Source organism: Drosophila gunungcola, unplaced genomic scaffold (assembly GCF_025200985.1).
Source record: "Drosophila gunungcola strain Sukarami unplaced genomic scaffold, Dgunungcola_SK_2 000001F, whole genome shotgun sequence".
Lineage (NCBI taxonomy): Eukaryota > Metazoa > Arthropoda > Insecta > Diptera > Drosophilidae > Drosophila > Drosophila gunungcola.
In genome coordinates this window covers 8,173,144-8,200,505 of record NW_026453197.1, presented here as the reverse complement: position 1 = coordinate 8,200,505, position 27,362 = coordinate 8,173,144, and the positions used below count along the sequence as shown (strand labels likewise).

General features: G+C 38.5%; 5 protein-coding genes across 5 annotated transcripts; 4 read left to right on the top strand and 1 right to left on the bottom strand.

Moving 5' to 3' along the window:
• Positions 1 to 3,313: 3,313 nt before the first annotated feature.
• On the bottom strand, positions 3,314 to 4,209 carry LOC128262282 (zinc metalloproteinase nas-14). The gene is made up of 2 exons (XM_052996449.1): positions 3,973 to 4,209; positions 3,314 to 3,909 (listed from the first exon to the last, which is right to left on the bottom strand). The coding sequence occupies exons 1-2, from the start codon at positions 4,178 to 4,180 to the stop codon at positions 3,395 to 3,397; spliced, it is 723 nt and encodes a 240-aa protein (XP_052852409.1). The 5' UTR covers positions 4,181 to 4,209; the 3' UTR covers positions 3,314 to 3,394.
• A 665-nt stretch (positions 4,210 to 4,874) lies between these two features.
• LOC128262279 (seminal metalloprotease 1) lies at positions 4,875 to 5,736 on the top strand. Its single transcript, XM_052996447.1, has 2 exons — positions 4,875 to 5,100; positions 5,165 to 5,736. Exons 1-2 carry the CDS (start codon positions 4,890 to 4,892, stop codon positions 5,707 to 5,709), a joined length of 756 nt encoding a protein of 251 aa, XP_052852407.1. The 5' UTR covers positions 4,875 to 4,889; the 3' UTR covers positions 5,710 to 5,736.
• A 729-nt stretch (positions 5,737 to 6,465) lies between these two features.
• Positions 6,466 to 7,363, top strand: LOC128262277 (seminal metalloprotease 1). The gene is made up of 2 exons (XM_052996445.1): positions 6,466 to 6,711; positions 6,774 to 7,363. The coding sequence occupies exons 1-2, from the start codon at positions 6,495 to 6,497 to the stop codon at positions 7,319 to 7,321; spliced, it is 765 nt and encodes a 254-aa protein (XP_052852405.1). The 5' UTR covers positions 6,466 to 6,494; the 3' UTR covers positions 7,322 to 7,363.
• Positions 7,364 to 7,770: 407 nt separating this feature from the next.
• LOC128262280 (seminal metalloprotease 1) lies at positions 7,771 to 8,721 on the top strand. Its single transcript, XM_052996448.1, has 2 exons — positions 7,771 to 8,064; positions 8,117 to 8,721. The coding sequence occupies exons 1-2, from the start codon at positions 7,863 to 7,865 to the stop codon at positions 8,668 to 8,670; spliced, it is 756 nt and encodes a 251-aa protein (XP_052852408.1). The 5' UTR covers positions 7,771 to 7,862; the 3' UTR covers positions 8,671 to 8,721.
• A 997-nt stretch (positions 8,722 to 9,718) lies between these two features.
• On the top strand, positions 9,719 to 10,687 carry LOC128262288 (seminal metalloprotease 1). Its single transcript, XM_052996456.1, is given in 2 exon segments — positions 9,719 to 9,751; positions 9,754 to 10,687. Coding segments are annotated over 2 exon segments (783 nt in total). The 5' UTR covers positions 9,719 to 9,730; the 3' UTR covers positions 10,516 to 10,687.
• Positions 10,688 to 27,362: the final 16,675 nt, after the last annotated feature.

Below are 27,362 nucleotides of genomic sequence, written 5' to 3'. Positions count from 1 at the left end.
ATAATAGCGCTTAATTAGAACCGACAGTCTGGTAAAAACGAGGACTTGGGGGAAGGGGCCATCGCTATTGCACTCACAATCCCTTATCGTTCCCTCTGGCTTTGCTGAACTTTGGTGCTAGCCACTGAAAATTTTATATTTATGCTTGTGTTGCCAACTGAAGCTAAAGGCAAATGCACAAACATATAGAGGGGCTAAAGTAAATGTAGGGAAAGTTTTTAGCTTGTAATTATCATTAGCGATATTGTGTATAAACTTTTCAAGCCGCGCATGGAGCAACAGCATGCGAATAAAGTAGAAAAGTGATTTTACCAGTTTCGCAGGTTTCCAACTTTGATTCGAAGGCCTTAAATCAATTACAGTGAAAGAGAAGAAACTTGTTAATTGCGAGATAAAGCAGCAAGGATTCTCTTTTAATTCAGTACCTGTCATGCAATACTTTCTCAACCGGCAACACGTCGTATGCTTAATTAATTTTAAATGCACTTTAAAAGTTTGCCCTCTCGAGAAAAGTCGCTTTAGGAAAATAGGTGGCAGTAAGGTATTTTCACCTTTAAATCAACTTTTCCCGTGGCCCCGTTAAAAGTAAAAACATCCTAGAAAATGCCTCGTAGAAAGCCCATTCATGTGTGACTGCATTTGTCAGTCTCGGGCTCAGAATCAGAATCAGGCTCTGAGTCCTGGCAATCGCATTCCTTTGGCCAGGTCCTGTAAGTTGTGTGTGTAATTATGTCTGAGATTATGCCCACAGCCACGGCGGTGCTCCTACTACAGCTGTCTGTCTTTAATATGCCACCGCAGCCCCCACCAACCCGTCCCATTTTATTCCGCCTTGTTTCTCATCAGTGCTGCCGTCTGTGGATTTTTAGAAGTGGATTATTCAAATTATACGAACAAGGTAGGATGATTTGTTACAATAGCTACTTCCAGGCTATACTTACATATAAATGTTTATTCTTTTATCGCTCAATAATAAATAACTTACATAAATTTTGTTATTTAATGTATTTATTTCTTATTGCTCATTTTGGTAAGTAAATATGTTGTTGACATACGAATTTATTTAACTTTTAAGTCTTTTAAGAATATTTTTAGCTACTTTCCCATCTAAAAGTATTTTGACTTGGCTAAGAATACGTTAGCTTGGCAGGACTATTACTTAGCTTCTACCATCTTGTCGACAGCGTCAAAAGTTTCTGTGGTCTGCCAACTCATCTTCTCTTAGCACCGCTGATGTGTTGGCATTTGCTTTTGCTTTTATTCGCTGCCTGCTTTAAGTGAAGGTCTTGAGATATTTTTCAGGGCTTGCCTTCGCCACGTTGTTCATATGCAGTTCCTTTGCTGCACTGGCAGAAAACCGTTTTTTTCTTGGTATTTTTTTTTTTGTAATTATACCTGAAAACCTAGCGTAGTTTAAAAAAGATAATATAAGTAAGTAAGCAGATTGCTTTATTATGTTTAAAAAAATTGTTTATATATATTTTTTTAAATATAATAAAGCAATCTGCTTACTTTTTATGATAAAAAAAAATGTTAAATTCAATACAACTAACCTAAAGCTAAAAAGTTCAGATGGCAGGAGCTTCATAGGGTAAACATTAAAGCAAATGTTGCCCATTAAATACCGACAGCCTTAATTGCAGTGTACTGGGCTTAAGTATTCTCATTTCCCTTTAGTTGCCGCTGCTGCTGGTGGGTTTTTGGCTTTTGCCTTGGCTCGTAAAGTCGCAGGAAGTTATTATCCTAAAAACTTTACCCCTGAGGGCAATACAAACAAAGGCGTAGCAGGGCAACAAAGCGCAGCATTCATGTCTGACTATGAAATGGCTATGGCTGCACTCGCCCGCCCACTGAACCACCGCCTCAACCATCCCCTCATACCACCACCCCCTTTAGCCACCCACACATGCGTCTCGTTTGCTATGCATGAAAATAGAATGTCATAAAATTAGAACGATCATAAGAAAAGCGAGAGAGGCTAACACACAACACACAAAAAGCTCGGGGAAAGAAAAGAAAGCGAAAAGAAAGCGGGCTCCCTCCAGCTGACTTTTTTACTGCTCTTGGCGAAAAGTTGATGGCCAGGCGTCCTAGTGGCCGCCTTAACCCATTAAATTCTCTTTATTATGCCAGTAATATTTTCTCAAAATAAAATGAAGGAAATTTTCAAGACATTATGACTTGAGAGCGTGATAATCGCGTTGGAAAGCTGGGCTAGGACGAAATTTTATAAAAAACAGATTTAATTGAGTTGGGGGCTACAGGGGCAGTGAAAAGTTATGTTTCCTTACGATGTTAGATAAGTAGACTAACTGTCCGCCACTGTAGCTCTTTAGTTAGGCAATGATCAAAAGTTAATTTCTCTTGAATTTTTCCTTAGCTTCAGAAGAATGACATACAGGTAATTTGGTTTGTAATTATTGAAAAATAAAAAAAAAACAAAGAGATATAATTTTTTAGTTTAGAAACATAAAATTGTTGATTAAAATTTTGGACTTTTAGAGTTGAGTCGTTAAACTCTTTATTTAACGGGCAGCACATATATTTCTTCAAGTCCAACGTCATCTTGAAATTAAAAACATACCTTAAAATTTACCCTTGGAGTAAGTATACATTCTAAATGCCTTGGCGGTAAAGCAACCCACTTAAAAAGCTGATAGAACCAGCAGCAACACAAGAGCTAAGCCACCTATTCCATACTGGATGACGTTAGCCCATCTTTAGTTGCAACTAAAAAAGCAAATGCACTGCTTGCATAAATTAAATGTTTACGACTTCCGTTTTGTGGGCAGGTAGCTCTGGAAAAGCTTTGGCTTTAGTACAATTTGTGCCATTAAAAAACCAAATATATGTATATGCGAGTCCTTGTGTGAGGGAGATGGAGAGGGCCGAGAATACGCAGATAGTTGGTCCTGGGATTATACGGAAGGACTGCTCCGGTTTGGCTGTAGGTGCGGGCTGCTCGGTCGCCTGGTTAGTTGCCTGGCGCGCTAATTTTTAATTACGACCACTAAATATTCAATTTTTAGTTGCCAGCAAAGGCAAACACTTCCTCTACGCTGGCCGGGGCTTTTTGTTTTGCAGATTAACCGGGTCTGTGTGGGTCGGGTTTTGAGGATTTTTCGGTGGGGGCGACTCTAGCTTCCTGTCAAGTGCAACAGCTCGTTAGAATTGCAAATGTTGCGATTACTTTGAGAGAGGATGTAGTCTGGCTATGTACATATAAGAAATTAACGCAATTGCACAGGTTTCCCATGCTCACGGTACAGTTCATGTAGCTTAAAATACCAAAATGGAATCAACAACTTCTTACTGAAAATCTATAACATATATTTTTGTATTTAATAGACAATGATCTATCAGCCTCTGAGATTAAGTTTAAGTAATTATAAAATCAGCAATACATTCGCTTTAGTGCTTGCACATCCTTTGGACTAAGTATAGTGGTTTGACCAATTTTTGCATCTGCCTTTAAAGGAACAATAGTTGGTTTGCCGTTTTTGGAGAATGCAAAAGGACCATAGTGCATGATACTGTCGTAGTCATAGCCCAAGCCAAAATTAGTCACTCCATTGGCCCGAAGCTTCTTGAAGTTGTGTTCATGGCCTGACCTAATATTTTCCGTATGTATCTGGACATAATTATCTCTTTGTGGATCGCTTTGGGTGTGATAAAATCCCAGGGCGTGAAGCAGCTCATGCTGGATGGTTCTACTCGACATACAGCCCCTGGCCAGATTGAGACCCTGGTTAGTTCGACCCAAATATCCTACATAGGACGAGCAACCAGATCCCTGCCTTTGAATTATAACCTGTGGTTCTCGAGAATTTACTGTACGGCGAAATCTAACACAGGTCTGAGAAGATATTTCTGCCATGGCGCTTTCAACACGAGCCTTGTCCGAAGAAGCTGTCATCCGCCAAATCAAAAAATTTACTCCTTGTGAAATATTTTTAAGCGTTCTTTACTTACACAATCCACCACCAAAACTGTAGACCAAAGTGCTCTGCTTCCAGTAATACTGTGTCCACGATTTAACAATACGACTTGCTTGGTTTCCTTCAAAAAATTCCAGCTGCTCTGGGATGAGTACGATATCATCCTCCGGAATTTCAGTGAAAGGAAGACCGTGGGCCAAGGACCCAATGGTGCAAACCAAAGCGAGTACAAGGAAATTCATTTCGGAACTGATATCAAATTATCCAGTGCAAGCGGTTTTTATTCGTTTTTAGCACATATGTATATATAAAGGAAATTTCTCTAGATTACTTGACAAACCTGCGACGTTACCAAATTTATTGGCCTAGGCTAACAACTGTTTATATTTGCAAGAGACTTTGAGCTATAAAACTAAATGTGTAACGGGCATAAAGTGATTTTTCTCTAGCTTTGTATATATTCCTGCCAGAAGGCCATTAAACTTTATTTGACATTACAGCCATTCAGATATATAATTTTTCTCGGAACCAGTAAAAGTATCTTATTCCATTGTAAGATAACAAATAGCCTACAAAGTAAAAATAAAAAGAAATCATACAGAAACTATATTTAACGATCAATTTTAGCTAGCATCCATAACCACTGTCTTCGATAAGGGTTTTTTTTAAATCTAGCACCGATTAGATTTTCTTATATATTATTTGCACACCTAAAATATGCCATTAACCACTAGCAAGTTTTTTAACTTAGCAATTTAACAATTAGCTTAGATAAGAGCCCTTAGAAAGCTACCTATCAATTATACTAGCCCAACGATAAGATATCGCTTCAAATCGGCACTACTAATTTAGAAATCGTAAATTCAAAAGATTAACTTTTATAGCGAATTTGTTCACCGCTCGTGTATTAAAACGGCTAGACAGTATTGAATGGAGCGTTTAACTAAAAACATGTATTATTACATTATATTATCTCTGATTTTGGTACTGATCAGCGGCGGTTGTGCAGCCCCAGCTGAGCGGATTGAAACAGATCCGGAGCTAACAGCTGGATATATCGAGGGTGATATGGTACCCAGTGGATCGTTGAGGAATATTTGGCGCAACGAGACCTATCGCTGGCCCAACAGAATTGTTTACTATCATATCAATAGCTATATAGGTGTGTACTAAGGCATTCCCTAAAAAAAATATTTTTAAAATAATACTATATATTTGAACAACAGATGAGGAGCATCGGAACCATATTGTTAGCGCCATCCACAAAATCGAATCTATTTCCTGCCTGACCTTCAAAGAGGCCACCACCGATCAGAAGTATTATGTAAATGTGACCTCTGAGGAGGGCGGTTGTTTCTCCTACATCGGCTATCTGAACCGAGTTCAACAATTGAATCTGCAAAACAATGAGATAGGAGTCGGATGCTTCCGACTCTATACGATTGTTCACGAGTTTCTGCACGCCCTAGGATTTTTCCATCAGCAGAGTGCCGCCGATCGGGATGATTTTGTCCAAATTGTTGAGGAAAATATAACCGAAGGCATGGAGTTCAATTTCGATAAATACACCGAGGAAAGAGTCAACGATTTTGGCCAGAAATATGACTATGGCAGCGTTATGCATTACGGCCCTTATGCATTTTCCAAAAACGGCGAAAGAACAATTGTGGCACTGGAGGAAGGCAAAGAAGATGTCATCGGCCAACGACTGGAGCTGAGTGAAACAGATATCAAAAAGCTAAACGCCATGTATAAATGTCCTACTGTTTAGAAATAAATATTTTTTATCGCACCGCCATTCACAATTTTCTTCCGGCTTTGGCAACGTAATGATGATAAATTTCGTTTTCTTATTTCTCGCGCACAATATAATCTGTTTATTGTGTTGACAAATGCAATTAGGCGAATGTTCGTCGCTGTCATTTGCTTTCAGATTAATTTTGACACTGTTTTTTTTTTTTTTTTTTGGGGATGAAAGCTTTTGTAATTTTGATTGTTGCAAAATAAGGTGACGAAACGGATAAGGTCATGGTCGGTTGGGCTTTGTTATACTGGCTTCGATGGAAAGGAGAAAGTCTGAGGAGGAAATAAGTGTGTTGCTGAAATAATTCCAAGTAAAATAAGATAAATTATGGGCCATATGGGTCCATTCCGTTGCTTGTACTAAATAAAAGAATTTATATGAATATGTGTTTGATTTGGTTTTAATTATATCAAAAAACTTATATACCCTTTTTGATGGCAAACTTAATTATTGTTGTGTTTTACCAAAAAACAAAACAAAATTGCCCCATCAGCCTAACTTTAAACGTATATCGCAAAGGCAGGGGAATTCCTGAAATTAAACTACTCCGAATTAAGATTAAACGAGCGTATGTTATGCAGGTAACCTCTATCGATTAGATAACATCTAGGCGGTGACCATTGGTCAATTAAGCTGGCCATAAATGCTTAACTATGGCCACTACCATAAATTATCCATTGCAAAAGTATATTGCTTGGTTGCCTTAGAGTTGGATCCGCAAACAGTAAGTTGCCGAACGTGGAGCCATCAACATGAAGACCTGGGCCTTGATATTGGTGATTCCCCTCCTGGCCAGTTGCTGCCTGGCTGCTCCTGCTACCCAGCAGAGAATTGAAACCGATCCTGAGCTGACAGCTGGCTATTTTGAGGGGGACATCGTGCTTGGTCCAGACGGAAGGAATGGAATGCGCAACGAGTCTTTCAGATGGCCCGATCGCACTGTGTACTACTATATAAATTCGGACATAGGTAGGCTGTTTTAAAAACAAATTCCAAACCATTTCTTAAACTTAACTTAAATTTTGCTCTAGATACCGAACACCGCAATCACATAATTCGTGGTATTCGTATCATTGAACGCAGTTCTTGTATTGTTTTCAAGGAGGCCACCTCTGATCAGGATTACTTTATCAACGTTACATCCTTTTCGGGCGGCTGTTTCTCCTATGTGGGCTTCCGCAATAGGTCCCAACAGTTGAATCTGCAGAATTATGCTCTGGACACGGGTTGTTTCCGGCTGGGAACAATTGTCCACGAGTTCCTGCACGCTCTGGGCTTCTATCACCAGCAAAGCACGTGGAATCGTGATGAGTACGTCCGAATTGCCGAGGAGAACATAACAGAGGGAACCGAGGGCAACTTCAACAAGTATGACAACGAAACCGTCGAGGACTACGGAGAACCCTACGATTACTCCAGTGTGCTGCACTACCAGGCGTATGCGTTCTCTAAAAACGGTGAAATGACCATTGTGCCACTGCAGGAAGGTGCCGAAGAGCTTATGGGACAACGTTTGCAAATGACCCAGTCCGATATTAACAAACTAAATGTCATGTATAAGTGCCCCAGGCAGGTGTAATACGAAGTAAAAGTTATTAAATACCAATTATTATTAGCTAGAGCCAACTATTATTCATTATTTGATCCTATAAAAATAACCATTAAAAAATATGGACGTCATAATTAACAAATGTTTTCTATAATTTTTTTATATATTTAGAAATATGGATATTGAGCTTAACTCAACCAACTGGACAAGTATCTACAAATAGTTGCTTTAAAGATAATTTAATATAATTGATATTGATTTCATTTGATTAAACTTAAAGTAGGCTAAACTTATTGTTGTCCCTTAAATAGTATGCTTTTGGGCATTGCTTAAAATTAAAAACAACATACTCAGAAGGGTCAACAACCATAGTATAACTAATTGTGGAAAATGAAGCCTTACCAATCCATTTCTTATGCCTAATACAATGGCAAATACGAATATTAAGATTCTTATATCAATATCAGCTTTGATTTAGATCAAGCTATTTAACTTTTAGGATTGTTTCATTAAATATATAAGATATAACGACTTTCACGATTAACCGTTCAGTTAGGTTTTACTCTAAACAATGTTTGCACTGACACTGGCTCTAATTGTCATTCTCGTTAGGGAAGGTTTTAATGAACCGGCGCAGGATCCGGAATTGCTTGAGCAGTATTTTCAAGGAGACATCTCAGTTCGACCGATTCAGTCCCGAAACGGTATTGCCAATAAGATTCTTCACTGGCCAAACGGGGTAGTCAATTACCATATACAGCAAAATGACTTTGGTATGTATGCAAACAAAGAGAAAACAACACTGTTCTGATCTGAAAATCGAAGACGACATTCATTATAAGGAAATTCTGAGGGCCATTTCCATCATTGAGGCAAACTCGTGTGTTGTCTTCAGGAATGCCAGCCAAGAAGAGTTACCCCAAGCTCTTATAATTACGTCTAAAGGCGTCGGCTGTAATTGTTCTTATTTGGGCTTCAGGAATAAGACGCATCAAGTGAACCTCCAGATATTTCCTCTTGGCGAAGGTTGCTTTCGCATCGGTTCCATACTCCACGAGCTTCTGCATGTATTGGGCTTCGAGCATCAGCATGTCTCCCAAATTCGAGACAAGTACGTCAGCATCAAATGGGATAATATCAATCCGGAATTCAAAATTAATTTTGTAAACACCGACAATACCACCGCGTGGCATGACTTCGGCGAGGGCTACGATTATCAAAGTGTTATGCACTATGTTCCCAAGGCGTTCTCCAAAAACGGTGAACCAACAATTGTGGCCTTAAAGAAAGGCTCCTCCAATATGGGTCAGCGATTCAACATGAGCGTCAAGGATATTCGCAAGCTTAACAAAATGTACAACTGCCCCGGCTATGTTTAAGAATTAATAAAAGTTTTTTTTAATTAAAACACTATATTGTATCACACTTCATTTTCCTGTAAAATAAAATTCTGTTTGTGTAAATAAAATGTTTTAAAATGTATCGTTAAAACTTAAAAATATATATTAACCAATTTTAAAAACCATTATTACGAACAAAGCGTTCTGTTTATTAAAAACTATTTTCATCATGACTACTGCTTCGGCTATACTTCGTGAAATTGCCGTACCTAGTGCCTTGAATGGGCTATCACGTAGTCCATAGTTTTTTATAACAAATGATAACTCTGCGATAAGACCCTGATTTCGAACACCCAATAGACAATCCAACGAACACTTGTATTTAGCGCAACGATTACGCGTGTCGCGGTTGTTGGGCAGTTATCAGTAATCAATGGACGATTTTGAAGGAATTACTCATATTTGGGAAGCAGGCGTTTTAATTTTATATATGTTTTTGGTATTTTGGTGAGCACTTGAAAATTCAATCACAGCTGCACTTAAATTTCTATGGGCTTCTACATATCACTAACAGTTAACGACGACAATCCAAGAATCAAAACATGACGTATGCTAGATATACAATCAGAAAGCTAGATTCCTTGTATTAAGGAAAGCATGGCCTAATTTTAGGAATAATTGCCTTAAAATTGTGCTTTACATACAACATTTGGGAGAATATGACCTAAAACTAAGTGTAAGGCCATTACAGCCATGGGCGTCGTTTTAGGTCATGTTTTCCCAAATTTTGTATGAAAAATTAGGGCCCTTTTTCCTAAAATTAGGCCATGTTTTCCTTAATTTTCTGAGTGTATGTATCATAAACTTACATGACTGAGGGAAGGTTTTTAGTTGGGTGCCTCTGCCAAAGGTGACATGCCGTAAACCTTGATCTAATTGCCCGTTCCGATTGTCATTATCAATTTGCGAAAAAAGTTTTTGACCGCTTGTATCTAATCTGAGTTGTTGTATGACCAGCCTAGCAGTGTGTGTTTTATATTTAGGTGGCCGTGTTCCGTGGCCAGTGAACTAGTCCAGTTCGAGGAATCCAACTGGCAAGATGTCGCGGCTTGGAATAATAACCTACTGTTGCTGTTGCAAGTGGTGCTGAATTCTGGCAAACCGCTGCCTGCAAGTGTCTACGATCCGGAAGAGGCGGCTGGCTTTGTGGAGGGCGACATGATGCTGACGGCGGAGCAGCAGAGGAGTCTGGAGCAAGGTCCCAAGGCTCGCAATGGCCTTATCAACACCGAAAAGAGATGGCCCAGCAATGTGGTGGTCTACAAGATATCCGATGACTTTGATGCAGCGCACAAGAGAGCCATCCAGACTGGCATCAACACCTTGGAGTCAAACACCTGTGTAAGGTTCAGGGAAGCCACCGACGCGGATACGGCCTATCTTACTGTAACAGCCAAGTCCGGAGGTTGCTACACCGCAGTGGGCTACCAGGGATCGCAACAGGAAATGAATCTGGAGGTTTTCCCTCTGGGTGAGGGATGCTTCCGGCCGGGAACCATCCTACACGAGTTCATGCACGCCCTAGGATTTTATCATGAGCAGAGCTCGGCCCTCCGTGATGGTTATGTAAACGTGATCTACGACAATATAGTGCCCGGCAAGGAGTTTAATTTCCAGAAATACGCCGACACTGTTGTGACCGATTTCGAAGTGGGCTACGACTACGACAGCTGCCTGCACTATCGACCGGGAGCCTTTTCCATCAACGGTGAGGACACCATAGTGCCCCTGGATGCCAGCGCTCAAATTGGTCAGCGCGTTGGCCTTAGCGCCAAGGATATCGATAAGATCAACATTATGTACAAGTGCCCGATTCTGCTGTGATCCAAAATCGGTTGGACTGTGTACCTAGTCAATTGTGATATATATACAAATATGTATATTTTTCAGCCACCGACTGAAGCGATTAGATCGGTTTTATTGATCTACGCTGTCATTGTCAGTGCGGTCTGTACTATTTATAAAGAAGTGTAAATTAAAGCTATATATCTCTTTATGACATCGTCTCTGATAACTTCGTATCGGTAGAGTACAAAATCCAAGAACTATCAGTGTTTCAGTCTTCCACCTCGCAGAAATTCAGCCACAAGCCACAATTCCAGGGGCCATGTGTCGGGGTCTAGTAATTGCGTGCTGCTAATGCGATTTATATGCGAGATGCAAATGTTTGGGGAGCATCTGGGCCCAGGGAACGCAAGGAGGCCAGCACCTTGGAGTGCCAGAACCCCGGCACAGGCACAGGCACAGTCACAGGCACTCAATTCTCACATTTTGACAGCGCTTGTTAGACCATAAATTCGATTCTCGTTCGTTTCGACGACACGGCTTGCCCTCCGCCGTACGTCCCCTCACCCCGAATATCCTGGAAAATGTCTTTCCTTGCGCATTGTTTCATCCGAAATTAAGAAAGGACCTCTATGGCGGTGTGCGAGCATGTTTGGCGAAAATTTCCATACACCGAGGAGCAGCGAAAAATTCTACAATGCCATTTCACATGGCAAAATGAGATTGCCCAGGGCTGAAAATGGGTGATCGAAGCACTTTTAGGCAGATGATGCTCAAACTAATATTCCTCTTGTTTCTCTCTGTTTTTGTAATGCTTTCTATAGGAATACAACTTATTTTTAGTTCGACATAAATTGCATAACATTTTGTTAAGCTCTTATTAGCATTTTTGTAATTAGCTATTCACTGTTGATATCAAAATGAAAATTAAGTTTATGCCTAGTATCAAGTGTTGACCATAAATACGAACGGTTTTAATTTCAATTGGCGATTAAAAGCTATTAAGATTATGTTAAGGCCTTCGATAGGTCTTAAAAAGAAATTTCCTACAGCAAAGATTGTATGAAAGAACACAAGTATTTGTACGTCTAAGTAAACATGGCTCTCTTTGTAAAATCATTTAGGAAGTTAGTATTTTGAATCATTTTTTTATCTCGGGGATGAGGCAATTTTTCGAGTATGAAAACCACAGCTGCATTATTTCTTATCAGTTGATTTTGTTGTTATTGCCATAATTATCAGTGGTAAGACGTAATGAAAAAATTTTTACAGGCGGTAATTACTTTGATCAACAACTTAAGGAAGTCTACACTGAAAGCGTTAAAAAAAAGAAACATGTCATTCATATCTTTTACAACTATCATTTAATCGTTTTTTTGGTAGCATGACATTCAATAAGCGCTTAAATTAAATGTTAAGGTTTAAATCAAAATTAATTGACATAAATAAAATAAACAAAATGTGCATGCTTAAACGTTCATAAAACTATGTGTGAAAGTAGCAAAAATTAGTCATTTAAAATATTTAATATTTCAGACATTGACCAGCTAACACTATCAATACAGAGTTAAGAGTTTATAGGATTTACAGCCCAAAATTTCATAATTAATATAGGGGATATACCTTTTAGAAAGCTGACTCACTGCCAATACCAAATTTCACAAGATTGCCCTAATTGACTTAACCTGTCCGTCCCGCAAAAGTATGCCTTATTTTTATGGCCACTAAGAGCAGACTAATTGCGATCAGCCCAAAAGAAAGCCAAGTCACAAAAAAGCAGCATTTTCTATTGCATTCAATATGCAAATGCGGCCTCTTCGGGGAATGCACGTTTGCCAATAATAACTCATGGCGGAAAAAAGCGTGGCCGCAAACAGAAGCGGAAGCCAAAACCCAAAATCCGAAGCCACATGAAATATGTAACGAATTGTAGCAATTTCCCAAAAGGCGCACAAGCGCATATGTGACTAAGTTCGAAGCGAGGAGATTCCGGCTTCAAGATGGGCCACTGAACTACAGAAGCCGTGTCCTTTGGCCTCTGCGATTTATTGCTGACGAATGCGTATTCAATTTTAAGGCAACGCCGAAATGATTTATACATTTAATTTTATATTTCTCGCCCAGCCGCTTAGCGGAAATGTGAAATCACTTGCAAGGACCTGCATCCTTCTTTCCTCTTCGACTTCCTTTTACGAGCCATGTTTTGGGCACAATTTCTCATCGTTCACATTTATGACTATGACGTCGTAAAAAATTATGATTTAATTTGATTATGATGCTGCAAAGTGTGTGTGGCAAACGTGGCGTATACGCAATGTACCAGGATATAAATTCGCCAAAGGTTATTGGGTCAACGCATGGTTGACTCATACTTGCAATTGAGTTTTTAGAGTATCTTAACGTATCACTAAGACTTTCAAAGATGACTTTCAGTTCTATAGTTTTTCCTCTGTCAGCACATTTGATTTTAAGCTTCGTTTGGGATGTAGGAAAAGAAAAATGTTTACTTTTCAAAATAAAGGAAATTAAAAAAAAACATATTTAAGTGTTCTTTTTGGATTTTTAGAGAGAGAGTGTCAAAAAAAATAACCACAGTTATTAGACTGTTTAATCACGCTATAACGTAGTTGGTCAATAACAACAGTTTTGAAATTATAACAACCATTTTTTAGTTAAAACCCATTAAATTCTTTTTTTACAAACAATCTCTTATCAACAATAATCTGGGCCTTATACCTAATTATACGAAGTCAAAGGTTAGTCTTTTCCTGATTTAAATTCAATTTAAGCCAATGGCTTTTCCATTCTAATGGAATAAGAACATGAGTTTCAAATCAATTTTCTCTGCCTACGAAAGCCCTATAAAAGGGATTGAGCTGCGAATTATCTAACAAATGTGTGTCTAATGTGTGTCTTTGCCATTAACAGGGTCATTATCCATTTTCAAAAACCTTATCGGGACAAATGATTTCGGTAAGCTACTTAAATGTAACTCAATCAAACAGCGGACTAATTAATTTGCATTTGCATTTCTTTGGTATCCCTTAAAGCGCACCCACACACACACACACACACACGTACACTCCATTGTCAGGACCCAAGCACACATGTACACATATAAAATGGCTATTTTGGCATGGCCGCCTTTTGTGAACATTAAAATCTTAATTTGAATATGTAACCGCTTGTCTATGCCACTCTTAATCCCCTTTTGGCACACTCCCCACCTGTGTGTCCCTTTCGTCCTGTAGGACCATTCGCTTGTGTAGGGCTGTTAGATTGTTTTCGGCACACCTGAAACTAGACAGTTTGGGTGTCAGACGGGTGGCATCATGTTCATTTAAAAAGGTAATTTCGGCGCTGAGCTTATTATGCTCATTAAGTCATCAGTCGGCAGCCGAAATGAGTTGGTCCAGAACCTGTTCCTGGTCCTGTTTCGGGTGAGGACCCTACTCCCGGGCCAGGACAACATTATAAAGTGCACGGCGACCGCAAAACGTGTGCACTCATTTGCTGCTGTTGTTAAGCTCAGTTCACCTTTCATCCACTGTAAAATCCCAAACCATTCTTTGAAATAGAGTATATACTCTTTAAATTTTTTTACAACAAAATTTTATATTTAATTAATTTAAAAATAGTATTTTAGTACTTTTCAAACATAAATAATATATTGGTAAATACAAAATTTTAAACTTAAAAATCGTTATTAAATAATAAAAGTCAACCATTTTCAAAGGATCTTAAAATATAATAGTACAATCAAGAAAGCAATTTTATTCCAAAAAAAATTGTTAAAAAAACCGGTGTGGTGGTAATATATTCAGCAATTTTACTAAATTATAAAAGCCAGACATTTGTTATAAAAAGCTCATATACAAGTGAACACAAAAATAAATCATTTATTTAAACAATTGTTTTAGATAAATAATTATAAAGAATTTAATTTACATTTTTATAGCCCATAGTAACTTATTTTTATTATTTTCCGTGCAGTAGCGGTCGGACTGCACTTTAGTTTACTCCACTTGCACTCCCTTTATTTTTTAGCAGGCGCAGGACATCGAGCGTGAATTAATTTTTAATGATGTTGTGTGCGGTGTAGTGAAAACAGTTCCCATTTTGTTGCTATCTGGGTGCGTGTGTGCCATGTCCTGCCCAGGATGTAGGTCATTTCAAAAAATTGTTTGCTTTAAATTGCATTTGCGTTGGCCGTGCGATGACATGCTGCACTATCCGCCATCCAGCAGCCGCCCATCAGCCACAAGTGTTTTTATATGCATCAGCAGAGGGGCAGGTGGGGCACCATGCGGGGCCACGGGACTGGGGTCAGGGGGCATGGGGCAGGGGCCTAGCTGGCACCTCAACCACCAAAGAGTGTGCGCCACGCAACCACGCACAACCATGTCACTGGTGTAGGATCCTTGGGATGGGTATCAGATGGCGCTTGTTTAGCCATTAGCGAGGAGAACTGGCTCATCTATTTATTTTATTTAAATGCCCTTAAAATCGCTTATTATTGAAGAAAATATTATTATAAAAATGGCTACATGAACTCAGTTTTTATTAACAGACATTTACTTTTGAGTGGACTAAATGGAAGCTGAAAAGACTTAGCTGAAAATTGTCTCCAAATAATATTCATATATATTATATAAAATATAGATCTATACAAATATCTTGCAAATTATTATAAAAAAGTACTTTCTATTTATGTACATTTATTTAGTCACTAACACCATTAGTAGGTAAATAAAAATAATATGATATCCAGTTATAAGAAAATTAAACACCCTATAAACTATTTGGCTTTATAAACCCCTAGTGAGCATTACTGACTGTGTTAGTGGGTTAACTGCCTAATTAAAAATATTATTTTGCGAATTGCGTTATGACACCTCATGCACGACACTGAATTTAATTACTCCACCTGCCGCAAGTTTTCCTCTTATAATCCACTTTCTTTATGAATATCTTGATCTGGGCATGCACTTAATTTACTTGATCAACTACCGTGTTTAAAATTCCTTTAGTCCCGCTTGCAAAGCAATTAAGCGATTAATTCGCGTTCATGCCGCTCGATCTTCGCCCATATGACAGCCTGGCGAATAAATCAAAAAGGGATTTTTATTGTGGCAGCCGGTGGCTATTGCCAACAGTTTGGTGGCCGTTTTATTGCCAGGATTCTGGCTATGTTGCTGCCGTTGGCTGGTCGAGTTGTTGCCGCCGCTGTTCTTTATTTTCTCAACTTTTTGTTCTTTGGCTACTTTGCTGCTTGGTGTTGATTCAATTGCACGCACACGCACGCACACGGTTTATGCAAATGCAATAAATTACATTTTATTATGAAAATTTAAATGCTCCAGTCTGGGGTAGAGGTGACAATAACAAAAGGGTAGTAAAAATCCAATTAATTGTTATTTTATTTGTTTATTGTTTTCTGATTACGGTGCTGGCGTGTCTCGATGCGAATATTTTTGAGCTCAGCCCTTCGTTTGATTTATTGTGCAGCATTTATTTTTATAATTAATTAAAACATCTATGGCAGACGTGATAAAATGTATAATTTTGTTTCATATTATAACTTACTTTTTCTTTTATGTTTGAGTTTGGGCATATGGGATCAACACTTCAGATTTTATTCTTTGTATTATTACTCAACCCTGTTGAGTAACTTTATTGTATTATTTACCAAGACTCTTTTCACAGCTAATGGCTAACTACATTTGTTGAAACTCAAAACAAATGATGCGGTTTTCAGTCTCACTCCCCTAACAACTTACTTAAAAATTCCAGCAGCACCTTTTTTATACCTTCATTTGAGTTGTCAGTTACAACTCATTTATCACCGCCAAATGTCTCGCGTTGGTATTTATTTATACCTCTCCGTGGAGTCGGCTTAGGAGGGTAGACCGTGTGTGATCCTCCCAACTTCAACATCGCTCAGGTTGACAAGCCGCTCGGAGCAAGATAAATTATTATTTTAATTGCATTTAAATTACACGTTGCGTTGAACGGGGCGTATGCGCAATAACCAACAAAAAGTCAAGGCTGCTACGCTTCAAGAGGTATTTGAGTGGGTGGTTTGGGTGATTTTCCGACCACCCGCAGATAGATTACCAGCTACCCATGGCGAGGGGACTTGACCAGCGGTTTCGCTACGCAGCGTTTAGGGGATTTATTGAGACATTTTATGCTGAGGCTTGATGTTGTACACTTTTATGGAAGTCCAACAAATTTGTAAAATTTATAAAATTAATTTACAAGTAAACATAAATTAACATTATCTTTTGGTTGTAAGGTAATACATATACAAATAAATGATTAAAATAAATTAAAGACATGTTTACTATATATAAATGTAATAAAAAAAAAAATCTATATACCTAATTTTTATTTGACAAAAAACCAATTCCCAAAATTCCCAATTCTTTAGGGATATTAAATTTGCAATATATCAACTCAAAACATGTTTTTAAATATATATATTAATAAGTAGTGGTCATACCTTAGCTTTAAATATATTTTAAAATAAATACACAAATGAGCAAGCAATAAAAGTGAATTGTATCAGAAGCAAATACTTTTAGGGCATCTCAGCTTCAACCAACTGAATTTCCATCCAGTTTATTTGATATATGAGAACCCCTGGGATCCGCAGCCTTGAGCTACATTAATAAATGCTGGCATTGCTGGGGTCCTTAAATCCCGATTCACCTGCTACGTCTGCTCTTTTTTTATACATACATATATACGCACGATATGTATACAGTTTGCTGTGTGTTATAATTGCCAACCACCCGCGGCGACTTCAACTTTTGTGAACAATCTCAGGGAACAGTTGGCGGCTCCTTTCGGCAATTTATATTCATGAGTTGTTGTAATGCATGTACAAGTTGTTGCTGGTGCTGCTTTCCCCAAGAGCATGCTTATTGTTATCCGTGAATTAACTTCTCTTATCACGACGCCTGGGCCTCTTGTTGGCCGCTTTGATTTGCGTGCCCTGACTTTTGGCTTATATCGCATATTAAGCTTATTATGGCCATACGCAAAATGTCCCCCTCCCGCTTCCTTCCTCATTTGTGATCCCCAAATTCGCCCCTGTTCATGTGCTCACACAGGAAATAATTGCCAAAATATAAACTAGTTATAAATTATTAGCCCGGCTCTAGCAAACGCATCCAAAGCTCCAAGTGACAACGGCAGCAGCAGCAGCAGCAGCAACAGAGACAACTCCATATCCTGGCCAACAGGCAAAATGGCAAAGACAAGCTCAAGATGTAAGGGATAAGCACGGACACACATTGAGCTGTTGACTGCCATATTTTAGAAGCCTGTGTTGTGCGGTTGAAATTTTAAACAAAAAGCGGCGAGGAAAATTCTACTTAAGTTATTTGTGAAAGGTGAAGTCGGCAGAATGAAAAGGAAAGAAGCTCCAATACACTTCCTTTAAATGAATTATTATGATTCTTGGTTTTCTTGGTGAGCATAATCAAGTTGATTGAATTGATATTAATGGCCGCTTAAAGTGACCAACATTTTTGTTGCGACCGAACAAACTATTGTGTAAGTGTACTTAAAATATTATGTAAGTTTATGGTTATTCATTTTAAAAATGAACTATTTTTATATTTAAATGATATATTTTATTTATATAATATTAAACAGTCACGATAATTAGTATAGGAACAGAAATGTTCCAGCACCTGAGACCTCTTAATTAATCTATTTTTTGTATTTATTATTTTGACATTAGCAAATCGAAGGAAAGGACAAGGAATTATAAGTATAGTATATAAAGAAAAATATGCTTCCAAAAAACGCATTGCTTCCAATTAAAAATGTAGCAAATGCTTTGAAATCCAGTGTGCTTAGAGATAGATCCTTTTTGAGCTCGGCAAGCTCCTTGTCAAAGTTCTAATGCCCTGGAAAATGTGTTTAGGAATCAAACAAAACAGGGAAGCGCATCCGCACAGGATTGCCGCTCTCCTCCGCCCAACAAGTCATGTCGTCAGCAACACATTAAAGCATATCCATTGTCCTTGGATGCTGCTGTGCGAATATGAGTGCGAGAACAAGGATATGGGCATATCAGTGAATGTTGAGGCATGTGTGTATGTGTGTGGGTGTGTGTGGGTGTGCGGGGGAGCTTGCGAGCAGATAAAGTCATTTGCTTTGATATCTTTCACTAATTATTGCTAAAGCGTAGTCTAAGCCGGTCTTGTGCGGAATAATAAATGACAACAATTCCAGCTATCTGCGGCTGCTGGAATCTTTTTTTTACTTGCAGCCAGAGCAGCAGCACACGCTGGCTGGCTAACAGACCAAAACATCCTGGCCGGAGCAGGATAGAGAATAACATTAACAGCATATTATCCTGCCATGGATCCCCATACTCAACAAAAGCCAACGAAGCGTGGACCCAACAAGGATGCGACTTCCTAGGGCTTGCGATTGAGTTTTCCTGCCGGCGTTGTTGTTGTTTCCAAGAAAATGAAAAATATGATGAAATTAATTTTTGTGTGTTCGGATTTAAGCACTCGTTGAAAACTGAAATGCCTTTAGATTAAATTAAAGCCTGCTGAAATGTTGTCATTTATAATTTTGGCACAATTGCCGCCAATCAAATTGCTGCCAGAAACGAGAAAAGGGTAAACGGAATTCCCAGAAGCGGCAGTCGAGAGCTTTTTGCACGCTTTTGCTTTTTAATATGCCATAAAATTCAATGAGGCTTCTTCTTCTAGACAACCCCGAAAACAGCATGATGCCATCCTCTCAGCCCTCTCACACCCCTTGGCCAACCATTTATTGTAACGAATCTATTAAGTGGAAATTTATTTAAGCCAACGCAAAAAGTTTAAGCCATAAAGTGTAGCTTGTTTGTGCTGTTGCTGCGGCTGCTCGAGTACATAAAAATATTAAAAAATAGGAAAAAGGCCAAGCAGGCAGCCAATAATGGGGGGGCGTTGCCATTCTCGGGGCATATCTTCGCTTTTCCGCTGCCGTTGATATTTTTATTGCACTGGCGGCTTAGGTTCGGCAATTTTCCTCAACCAATTCGGCTGAAACGAGTCGTATGGAAATTTGCACAAGATTTTGCCTTCAGCTTGGTTAAGCTTATGGATTTTTGAGCAAAAGAGAGAGTCGTTCCTTACCATAAATTGCCCATGAATTCTGGGCGTATGCGTATGCGTAATATTTTAGTACCTCTCATGGATGAATGATGCGCGGAAAAGTTAAGCTTGAAATACTGTTGAAACGAAAAACTAATCTTAAAACTTATAATCAAATTACTTATAAGTAATATTATTAGCTTGTTAGAGCGGATGAATAAAATTATTTGCCTACAAATTGCACATGTAGCTGGTATTGTAACTTAACTTTCCTTAGAAATTAACCTTCTGTTAACCAATGCATTGTAAACAATTTGGCTTTAATTTTATTTAAAAAAAACACTGACACCTTCCAAAGACAAAGAAATGGCTTAGTAACCAAATAACTGACAAGATATGCCAGCAATCATCCCATTCTGTTGTCTTAACAATGCATGATCATCCCATTATGGCGACCATTTTCTTGCATTATGCAGACCCATTTTTTGTATTAAACCAGCTTAAAAAGTTTCCCCTTGCCGCAGAATACGCATTGTACGTTTTACTTTCCATGGCCTTAAAGCAGGACCCTCGGAAAAGGGATCTTTCTTACCGGACGCTTTTCCTTTTTTTTGTTTGCCCCAGCCATTGAGGTAATTTGCCTCGGACATAAAAGCGAAAGACAAAAAGGACTCGCTGCTGAAGCCTGTAAGTGAGAAAGAGACAATTAAAAATCCATTAATTTGAGTAGCGGCAACCATGTAAAGCTACTTATATCGCCACACCCCTCGCCGACTCCCCAACCGAATGGAAATTTACATTACATTATACTCGCATTTAAATAATTTTTGCAAAATTAAAACGTAATGCATGGGACTGTTTCTCGTTTCTCGTCGGTGTCCAAGGCAAAACTTTATGCCACGTGAGTTGACTGTGTGAGTGGATGGGTGAGTGTGTATGAGTGCTCGGGTGAGTGTGTGTGAGTGCATCCTTGATACATTGACCGTGCGCCCAGCCCGGCCCATGGCAGTGAAATTATTTATGTGTCGCACATTTAACTTGCACATGGCAAAATATATATTTTGCATTTACAGAGTGCACTTCCATCATTATCCACCCGGCCTCCAGGACTCAAGGATTCCAGGATCACAGCTGAAGCCTGACCGGATGCAGACGCAGAAGTCCAACCCTTTGGGCCGCACTTGCATTGTTTTTTGGCCAGGCCAAAAATGCCCGAGCTGCCGCCTGAGGATTAAAATGCATGGGTTCATGAAGTGGTCATCTGTCATCTTTGCGGTAGGAAGAGCTTCGCATGTTGACATTGTCGCAACAGTTTATGTATGGACAAACATTGGAGTATAAAGGGGACTCGAGGCAGATCCAGCTATTCAAGTCCAACTTGAATGTCCGCCGACCCAGCTTGTTATTGCTATTTTTTTGGTAGCTCCATCATTGGGGATTTTGGGGTATATTGGGATTGATTGGGCGAGTCAGTAGGTTGTAACTATATGGTTGCAAAACAATCAATATACGAACTATATACTTTGGTATATAAATTCGATTCTTTAAACGATAGAAAATCTTAAATCTAATATAAACATGGTGAAATTAGAAAATAATTAAAATGTTTTTGGAAACTATTTAAAATAGTTTAACTAACATATAGCAAATGCAAATTTGTATAGAGACAAACATTATTTATCATTCAATTTTTAGGGGTCAATTTTCTAAATTTTTGGGTAGGGCTTAAAACATACTATTACTATTAAAGCCCGTTTTGTCTGCATACACTTTGTATTGCTCGTTATATTTTCTTGAATGCTAGTTTAATAATGGCAGCTGAGTATCTACAAGTCTTTTACTCGGTTTCCTTCGCACTCACTCTTAGTTATTTATACTTTTGCTGTTTTGTTGCCTGTGGTGAATCGGTCGGCACGGGTAACTGGGGCGCATTTCCCTTACAAGCCGGATTAAATATGGCTTAAAAGTCAGTTGACACGAGTTGGCCATTTCTCGCCGACTGCTGTTCACTCAACCTCCGGCGGTTCAGGCTTCTCGTCCTTGTCTCCGGGCGAAATGCTGTTGCTCGGCGGTGTGAGATGATAAAACATTTATGCAGATAGCCCAGGCCCAGAGTGCAGCAGCAATCATTGACATTAAGTGGAAAAGCAACGGGGCGGGGGCGAGGGATTGGGGCGAAATGTCTTTTAGATGTCCTTTAAATTAATTGCAATGAAGAGATTATTTAAAAGTGAAAAATGATTTAATGCACATGGCTTAAAAGTAACACATTCTGGTTGGAGTAGCAGCAGAAACGATGCTTGGGGCTCAGCTTTCATTATTAAAAGTTTAATCTGTCTCTGTTTGCTTCCGACCATTTTCATCCAATCTTACTTTTCAATTACCAGCAGCTCTATGCCAATTAAATCACCTGCAAAATATCCAAAAGGGAAAGCAGAAACCAGCTTGGACAACCCTTATCTGGCCAATTATGAGTGGCCATTTGCCAGGAAATATGTTGTGATATATTTCCCTTTTGCCCTTGTTGACTTGTTTAATTGCTTGGCTAGGTATTGATTTTTGTGAAACAAAAAAATACAAAATAAAAATTGAAATTGGAAAAATGTATATCTCGGCAAGTCCTCAAAGGAAATTGCCAAAATATCACATGTAGTGGGGTAAGAAAAAATTATTCCCTTAGGTACGAACATTTGCCTTAGCATGACACGTTCCTGGAAGCCTTTTGAAGACTGAGTTGTGATGTGTGAACGGAAATTAGCTTGATTAGATTGTCTGATGACTTGATTGCGCCTCAGACAGCAATGGTATGAGTGATACATTTTGCTGACTGCACAATAAATTGAATTATATCTGTCATACCTTTTAATGACTGATTTAAAATGTAACTAGAAACCAGCGATGAACCACAAATTGCAGAAATGATAAAATAATTTACCTTAAATATTTCATTTATATTTTTAGTTACTCTTTTTAAATCAATAAGTCCGGGATTTTTGATTTGCATATCTGTAAAACAACATTTTGTTACATTCATTTTTAAAAGAATATTGTTGAAGATGTCTCATAAACTTAAAATATTTCTTTTGTGTTTTATTTAGCTAATTGAACAGGATTTCGATTCCAAATCTGGTGCTAATTCGCCTCTGTTTCTGGGCTAATTTTGCCTTCTGCTTCGGCAACTCAAAGTCCACCCCGTGACCAGCTGTCTGGATCTGGTGCTCGTACTGATGCCTGGTCCTGCTCCTTGTGCCTTGTGCCATGTTCATCCTGCATGTCGCACAAATGTTGTATTACGTCCTGACATGCAACATGAATATTCACTTTGCACTTTGCGGGCGCATTGGCTTGGGCAAGGATTTGGGATACAGGTGTTTTCGCAGACTGCCCTCGGGACAGGAGGGTGGTGGGACGGCGAGGGGCTTTCGTTGATGTTGATGTTGTCCAGCTCCCCGAATTTGCATCTTAATCTCTGCAGTCAGCGCCGCTGTTGACAAGCAGCCGGACCAAATCTTGCTTGCCTACGCACTCGAGAGTCCTGCACGGACTCCCCTGCTGATTGCTGTTTAGTTTTGCAATTTAAATCAGACTTTCAGGTGCAATGCTCGGACATTCCCTGCTTAAATTGGCGGGGCATTTTCGTTCCGGCAATACCTATCATCCATCCGCCCCCAAGGACGAAATCCTGTATCAGAAAAGCCCATTTGTACCCTCATAACGCCTTCGGCGACGACTGGCTAGTTGGCTTTATTTTTGAGGGCTGGTTTTTGCTGTGAAACGAAACGAAATCAAATGAAATGAAATGTAGATGCATATCCTTTTTTTCGGCTGCTATCCTTGTATCGCCGCTGTGTGTGCGCATGTAAATTGTATAAATGTGCGCATAAATTTTCGTAGGCAAAATTTGAAATTCCGATTTTCGACCAGATTGGTAAACAATTTATGTAAGCAACCGAACTGAGCCGAACACATTGAAAATCTGGTCAGAAGTGTCCTCTGGCTTTGTTTTGTTAGCTCCGACCCCCTTCACCCTCGTTCCGGGTGGTGCTGGAAATCATGTAATTGCGTAACCCTTTCGATAATAGGGCCCTTGAGTGCGAGTATGCTGGGCCCTTGCTTATGGTTATGACCACACAGGCAGGCAGACGGACAGACTGGCAAACAGACTCGCCCCATCACTTTTGCTTATCTTAAGTATTTTACTTATGTCCTGTCGGAATGCCCCTGCTCCTGCTCTGTGTCCCCAAAATTTTCAATGTTTGCATTTGCACATTTTCCATTTTCTAGGCCATTTTGGGCTGAGATTCACAGCCTGACTCTGTAAAATTTTTGATCCGAAATTCTTTACACTGAAAATAAAAGCATTTCAAATTCACTTTTAATACCATCCAAACATAAATTAATATCACTTAGCACAAGTACCCTTTTATAAAGATATAAATTATAATAATAAAAGTTTATACTTACATTACATACTTACAAACAACATTCCAAAATTTAATTTTTAATTTAATTTCATAGTTTAGTTTAGTTATTCCAATGAAAATTAAAAATAAAAAATATCATCAAAATATTTTCTCTGTGCAGAATAGTCGTGTTTTGGTATTTTTGTGGAAAGTTGCTTAAATTAGCCAGCAATTGATTTATGTTAGTTTTGAGGTGGTTTAACCATTTAAACTTTGATCTGGGTTGCTAAGATAATCAATTTCCTGCCGACTACTTTCTCCATTGAATGTAAGTTATGCAAAAGTTAGAAAATAATCGGAGGGGCAAAACCTCGTTCATGGTTTTTGTTTTTAAATTAAAACTTTACTGTGCATACTATTTTCGGGGAATTTTTCGTTTGAGCTCTCCATTCTGCTACCAGACTTGGCTGGCTGAGCAGCTTTACGTTCTCGACAATTTGCCATTAATTGAAAACAGATTTGTCGCCGAGATTGCATTGTCGACAGGCATCTGATTTCCGTACAAATTAATTATAACTGCCATCGACATGGCCCAGACCTCTCGACTGGCGATTGCCAATGGCCGATTGCCCAGCATGGAAGCCAAAAGCTGCTGGGACCTCGGCGATAAGGCGGCTGTGAGTTTAATTCAATTTTATTGAGATTTATTCTGCCAGAACCAGAAGCGTAGACTAGCGAAAGGGCAGTGAAAGTGCTTTGCCCGCCCCATTAGGTTGCCAGTTAAATTGAGCGCGAAAAATTGCTAAGCTGCAACTAAATAAAAACTATAAAAACTGCAGTAACTGATCGACTGGCGGAAACGGAAATGTCAACGTGTCAACGGAAATGCAATGGAGAGGTAGTGAAATGGATACTTGCAGGCAACAGCAAAGGGAAAGTGACATGTCAGTGGAGAAAACGTATTTTTCTGTCTATATTTTGTAAGATGAATGTGCTGCATATGTTTAATATAATGGCAGTACATTTTTACAGCTAATTAATTTCCATAATTGGGACATTTTATTGCCTCCGGTCATACAGCTTAAAAAATCGATAGCACGACTTATTTATGAAGTATAACTGAAAAATACATATATAAATAAATAAAGAAAGGCTCATAACATAGTGTCAGCTTAAAATTAAGCTGCAACTTTATTTCGGATTTGTCAACTTAAATTTAAAATGTATCTTTATAATATTGTCTACTTACGTTTAAACCTTTACTGTATACTACTGATTATTGTTAAACATATTGTATTTGTTCTAGTTTGAGCCAATCATTTGAAATAAAAATTTAAACATATAAAGCGGTCTAATTTTTACCTCAATTCACCTACTTCTTAAACAAATCCTTTAGAAAATACCCGATAATAAAAAATTGAAAAGTCATTATTTGGTTTTCCATAACTAAAATTAAAAAAAAAATTTGAGTGCGAATATTGATGGTAAAATAGCTAAAATAGATGTACCACTAGTTTATATTTACTTTTGGGTGGTACTAAATCAATCTCTAACCGTTAGTTTTAATGCGCAGAGCACTAAATTTTCTTTGGTGAGTATTCTTATTATCCATTCAATTCTCATACCAATTTGGAATGTACATACAGAAATGCTTAGAAATGAAAATGAAATGCTGCTTTTTCAAGATGCCATTATGAATGCAGCTTACATTAAGATAATGCACTTTAATTGAGATTAATTGCCAGTTGACCTGTCAGCCGTCCAATTTAGTCCGCATCGCTTTCTGACCCAAGCCGTCAGGCAATTGAAAGCCAAATCCGTAAATTTATACAGATTCTCGGCAGTTTTGTGTTGGCCATTTGAGGCATTTAAATCGAGACAACAAATTAGTTTTATGTTTAGTGTTATGCAAATAAAATTATCGTTTCGCCCGACACTTTGGACCCGTTGAATGAAATGGCTAAAATGCTTGAATGGACAGTTGGATAGATTGATGGCTCTACATATTGATTTGTTTGCCAGCCATATATATTCCCCTCGGTGCAGCCATTTCAATTATTTGTTTTGGCAAGGCTGCTACAGATACTCGAATGAGAGTGTTTGTGCACTTGGGACGGGGAGTATTAGTGTGGGGATTTTAATTAAAAATTGATTTAGCGAAATTTGCATAAATTATGCAAAACTCGACGGTAAGCCAGCAAAACATATAAACCCACACTGTGTCAATAAATTAGATAAGATTAATTGCAAATTATACAACTATTCCCAGAGAGAGCTGCCAAAAAGTCCAAATTATACCACATTGCTATTGTTCTTATAAAAGATTCATAATATAAATTATATCTCACATTAAAAAACTCTCCTCTGGAACATTTTGCTAAATAAATGCGCTATTTTATTGCCAAGCATAATTAAAAATCATTTTAGCTCGGCGAACTCCACGAAAAGCTTCTTTGATGTCTGGAAAGTCAACCAAAAAATATGCAAAGTTCACGAAACGGAGTTTTTGCTGCGGGGAAGTGGGTGCAACAATTTATTGTGGCAGCGTGAAAAATGGGTAAAGTTTGAAATGAAGTTGGTCGAGTAGGACCGCAGCGACATTAACAAATAGACGGGTAACTGAATAAATGAATGACATAGCGAATGATGGAGTGATGAAGTTTGTTTGTACTCGCAATAGGTTTTTTGAATCGGTTATGATGCAATTTAGTATTTTTCTTTATGACTCAAATAATTTTTTGAATATAAAATGCCACATATTATTTCTTTTCATTTAAATACTTCCCAATTTATTACATTAATAAGCATCCCTTTAATTAACGCCGACCTGATTCGATCATTTTACGCTTGATGTTCATTTTGCAGGAACATTTCGTTACAAAGAAAGCAAATAAAAATCCATTCGTTTCATTTATTTAATGTTGTTTGGTTTAATTCTGCCTCAATTTCATCAACCCAAAGCAAATATTTATCGACACTCCAACACAAAATGTTATTTATATGCAGTGCTGGCGGTTTGTTGTGATTATTTTTCTCGTTCTCCGTGATGAAGAAAACATAACCTGTGGCTCTTTATGACCAAACACTCGAACACTTTGGCTCACACCTGCAAGTGGTTTGCTAGCAGCATGGAAATGGACTTTGTTAGTTTCTCGAACTTTTATTTTTTTTTTGCATCCAGCCCGGCACAAACAAACTCCCAAGTTCATCGATGCCAAATCCAATTTAAAATCAAATTTTACCCACCGGCCAGACGGAGGAAAGCTCTCGACATGGCTTCGAGTGCAAATTAAATAAAATCGTAAAGTGGTGGGAAAAATGTAGTCCCCTCTCTAGTTGTCGGGCGATGATTGTCTGTGATTGATTTTAATCG

Bases quoted from the DNA above. Each gene is read 5' to 3' on its own strand.
- LOC128262277 (XM_052996445.1), top strand. From the start codon at position 6,495: ATGAAGACCTGGGCCTTGATATTGGTGATTCCCCTCCTGGCCAGTTGC. The intron at 6,712-6,773 runs GTAGGCTGTTTT...ATTTTGCTCTAG, and splicing joins CTATATAAATTCGGACATAG to ATACCGAACACCGCAATCAC.
- LOC128262280 (XM_052996448.1), top strand. From the start codon at position 7,863: ATGTTTGCACTGACACTGGCTCTAATTGTCATTCTCGTTAGGGAAGGT. The intron at 8,065-8,116 runs GTATGTATGCAA...TGAAAATCGAAG, and splicing joins TATACAGCAAAATGACTTTG to ACGACATTCATTATAAGGAA.
- LOC128262279 (XM_052996447.1), top strand. From the start codon at position 4,890: ATGTATTATTACATTATATTATCTCTGATTTTGGTACTGATCAGCGGC. The intron at 5,101-5,164 runs GTGTGTACTAAG...TTTGAACAACAG, and splicing joins TCATATCAATAGCTATATAG to ATGAGGAGCATCGGAACCAT.
- LOC128262282 (XM_052996449.1), bottom strand. From the start codon at position 4,180: ATGAATTTCCTTGTACTCGCTTTGGTTTGCACCATTGGGTCCTTGGCC. The intron at 3,910-3,972 runs GTAAGTAAAGAA...GGCGGATGACAG, and splicing joins CAGTTTTGGTGGTGGATTGT to CTTCTTCGGACAAGGCTCGT.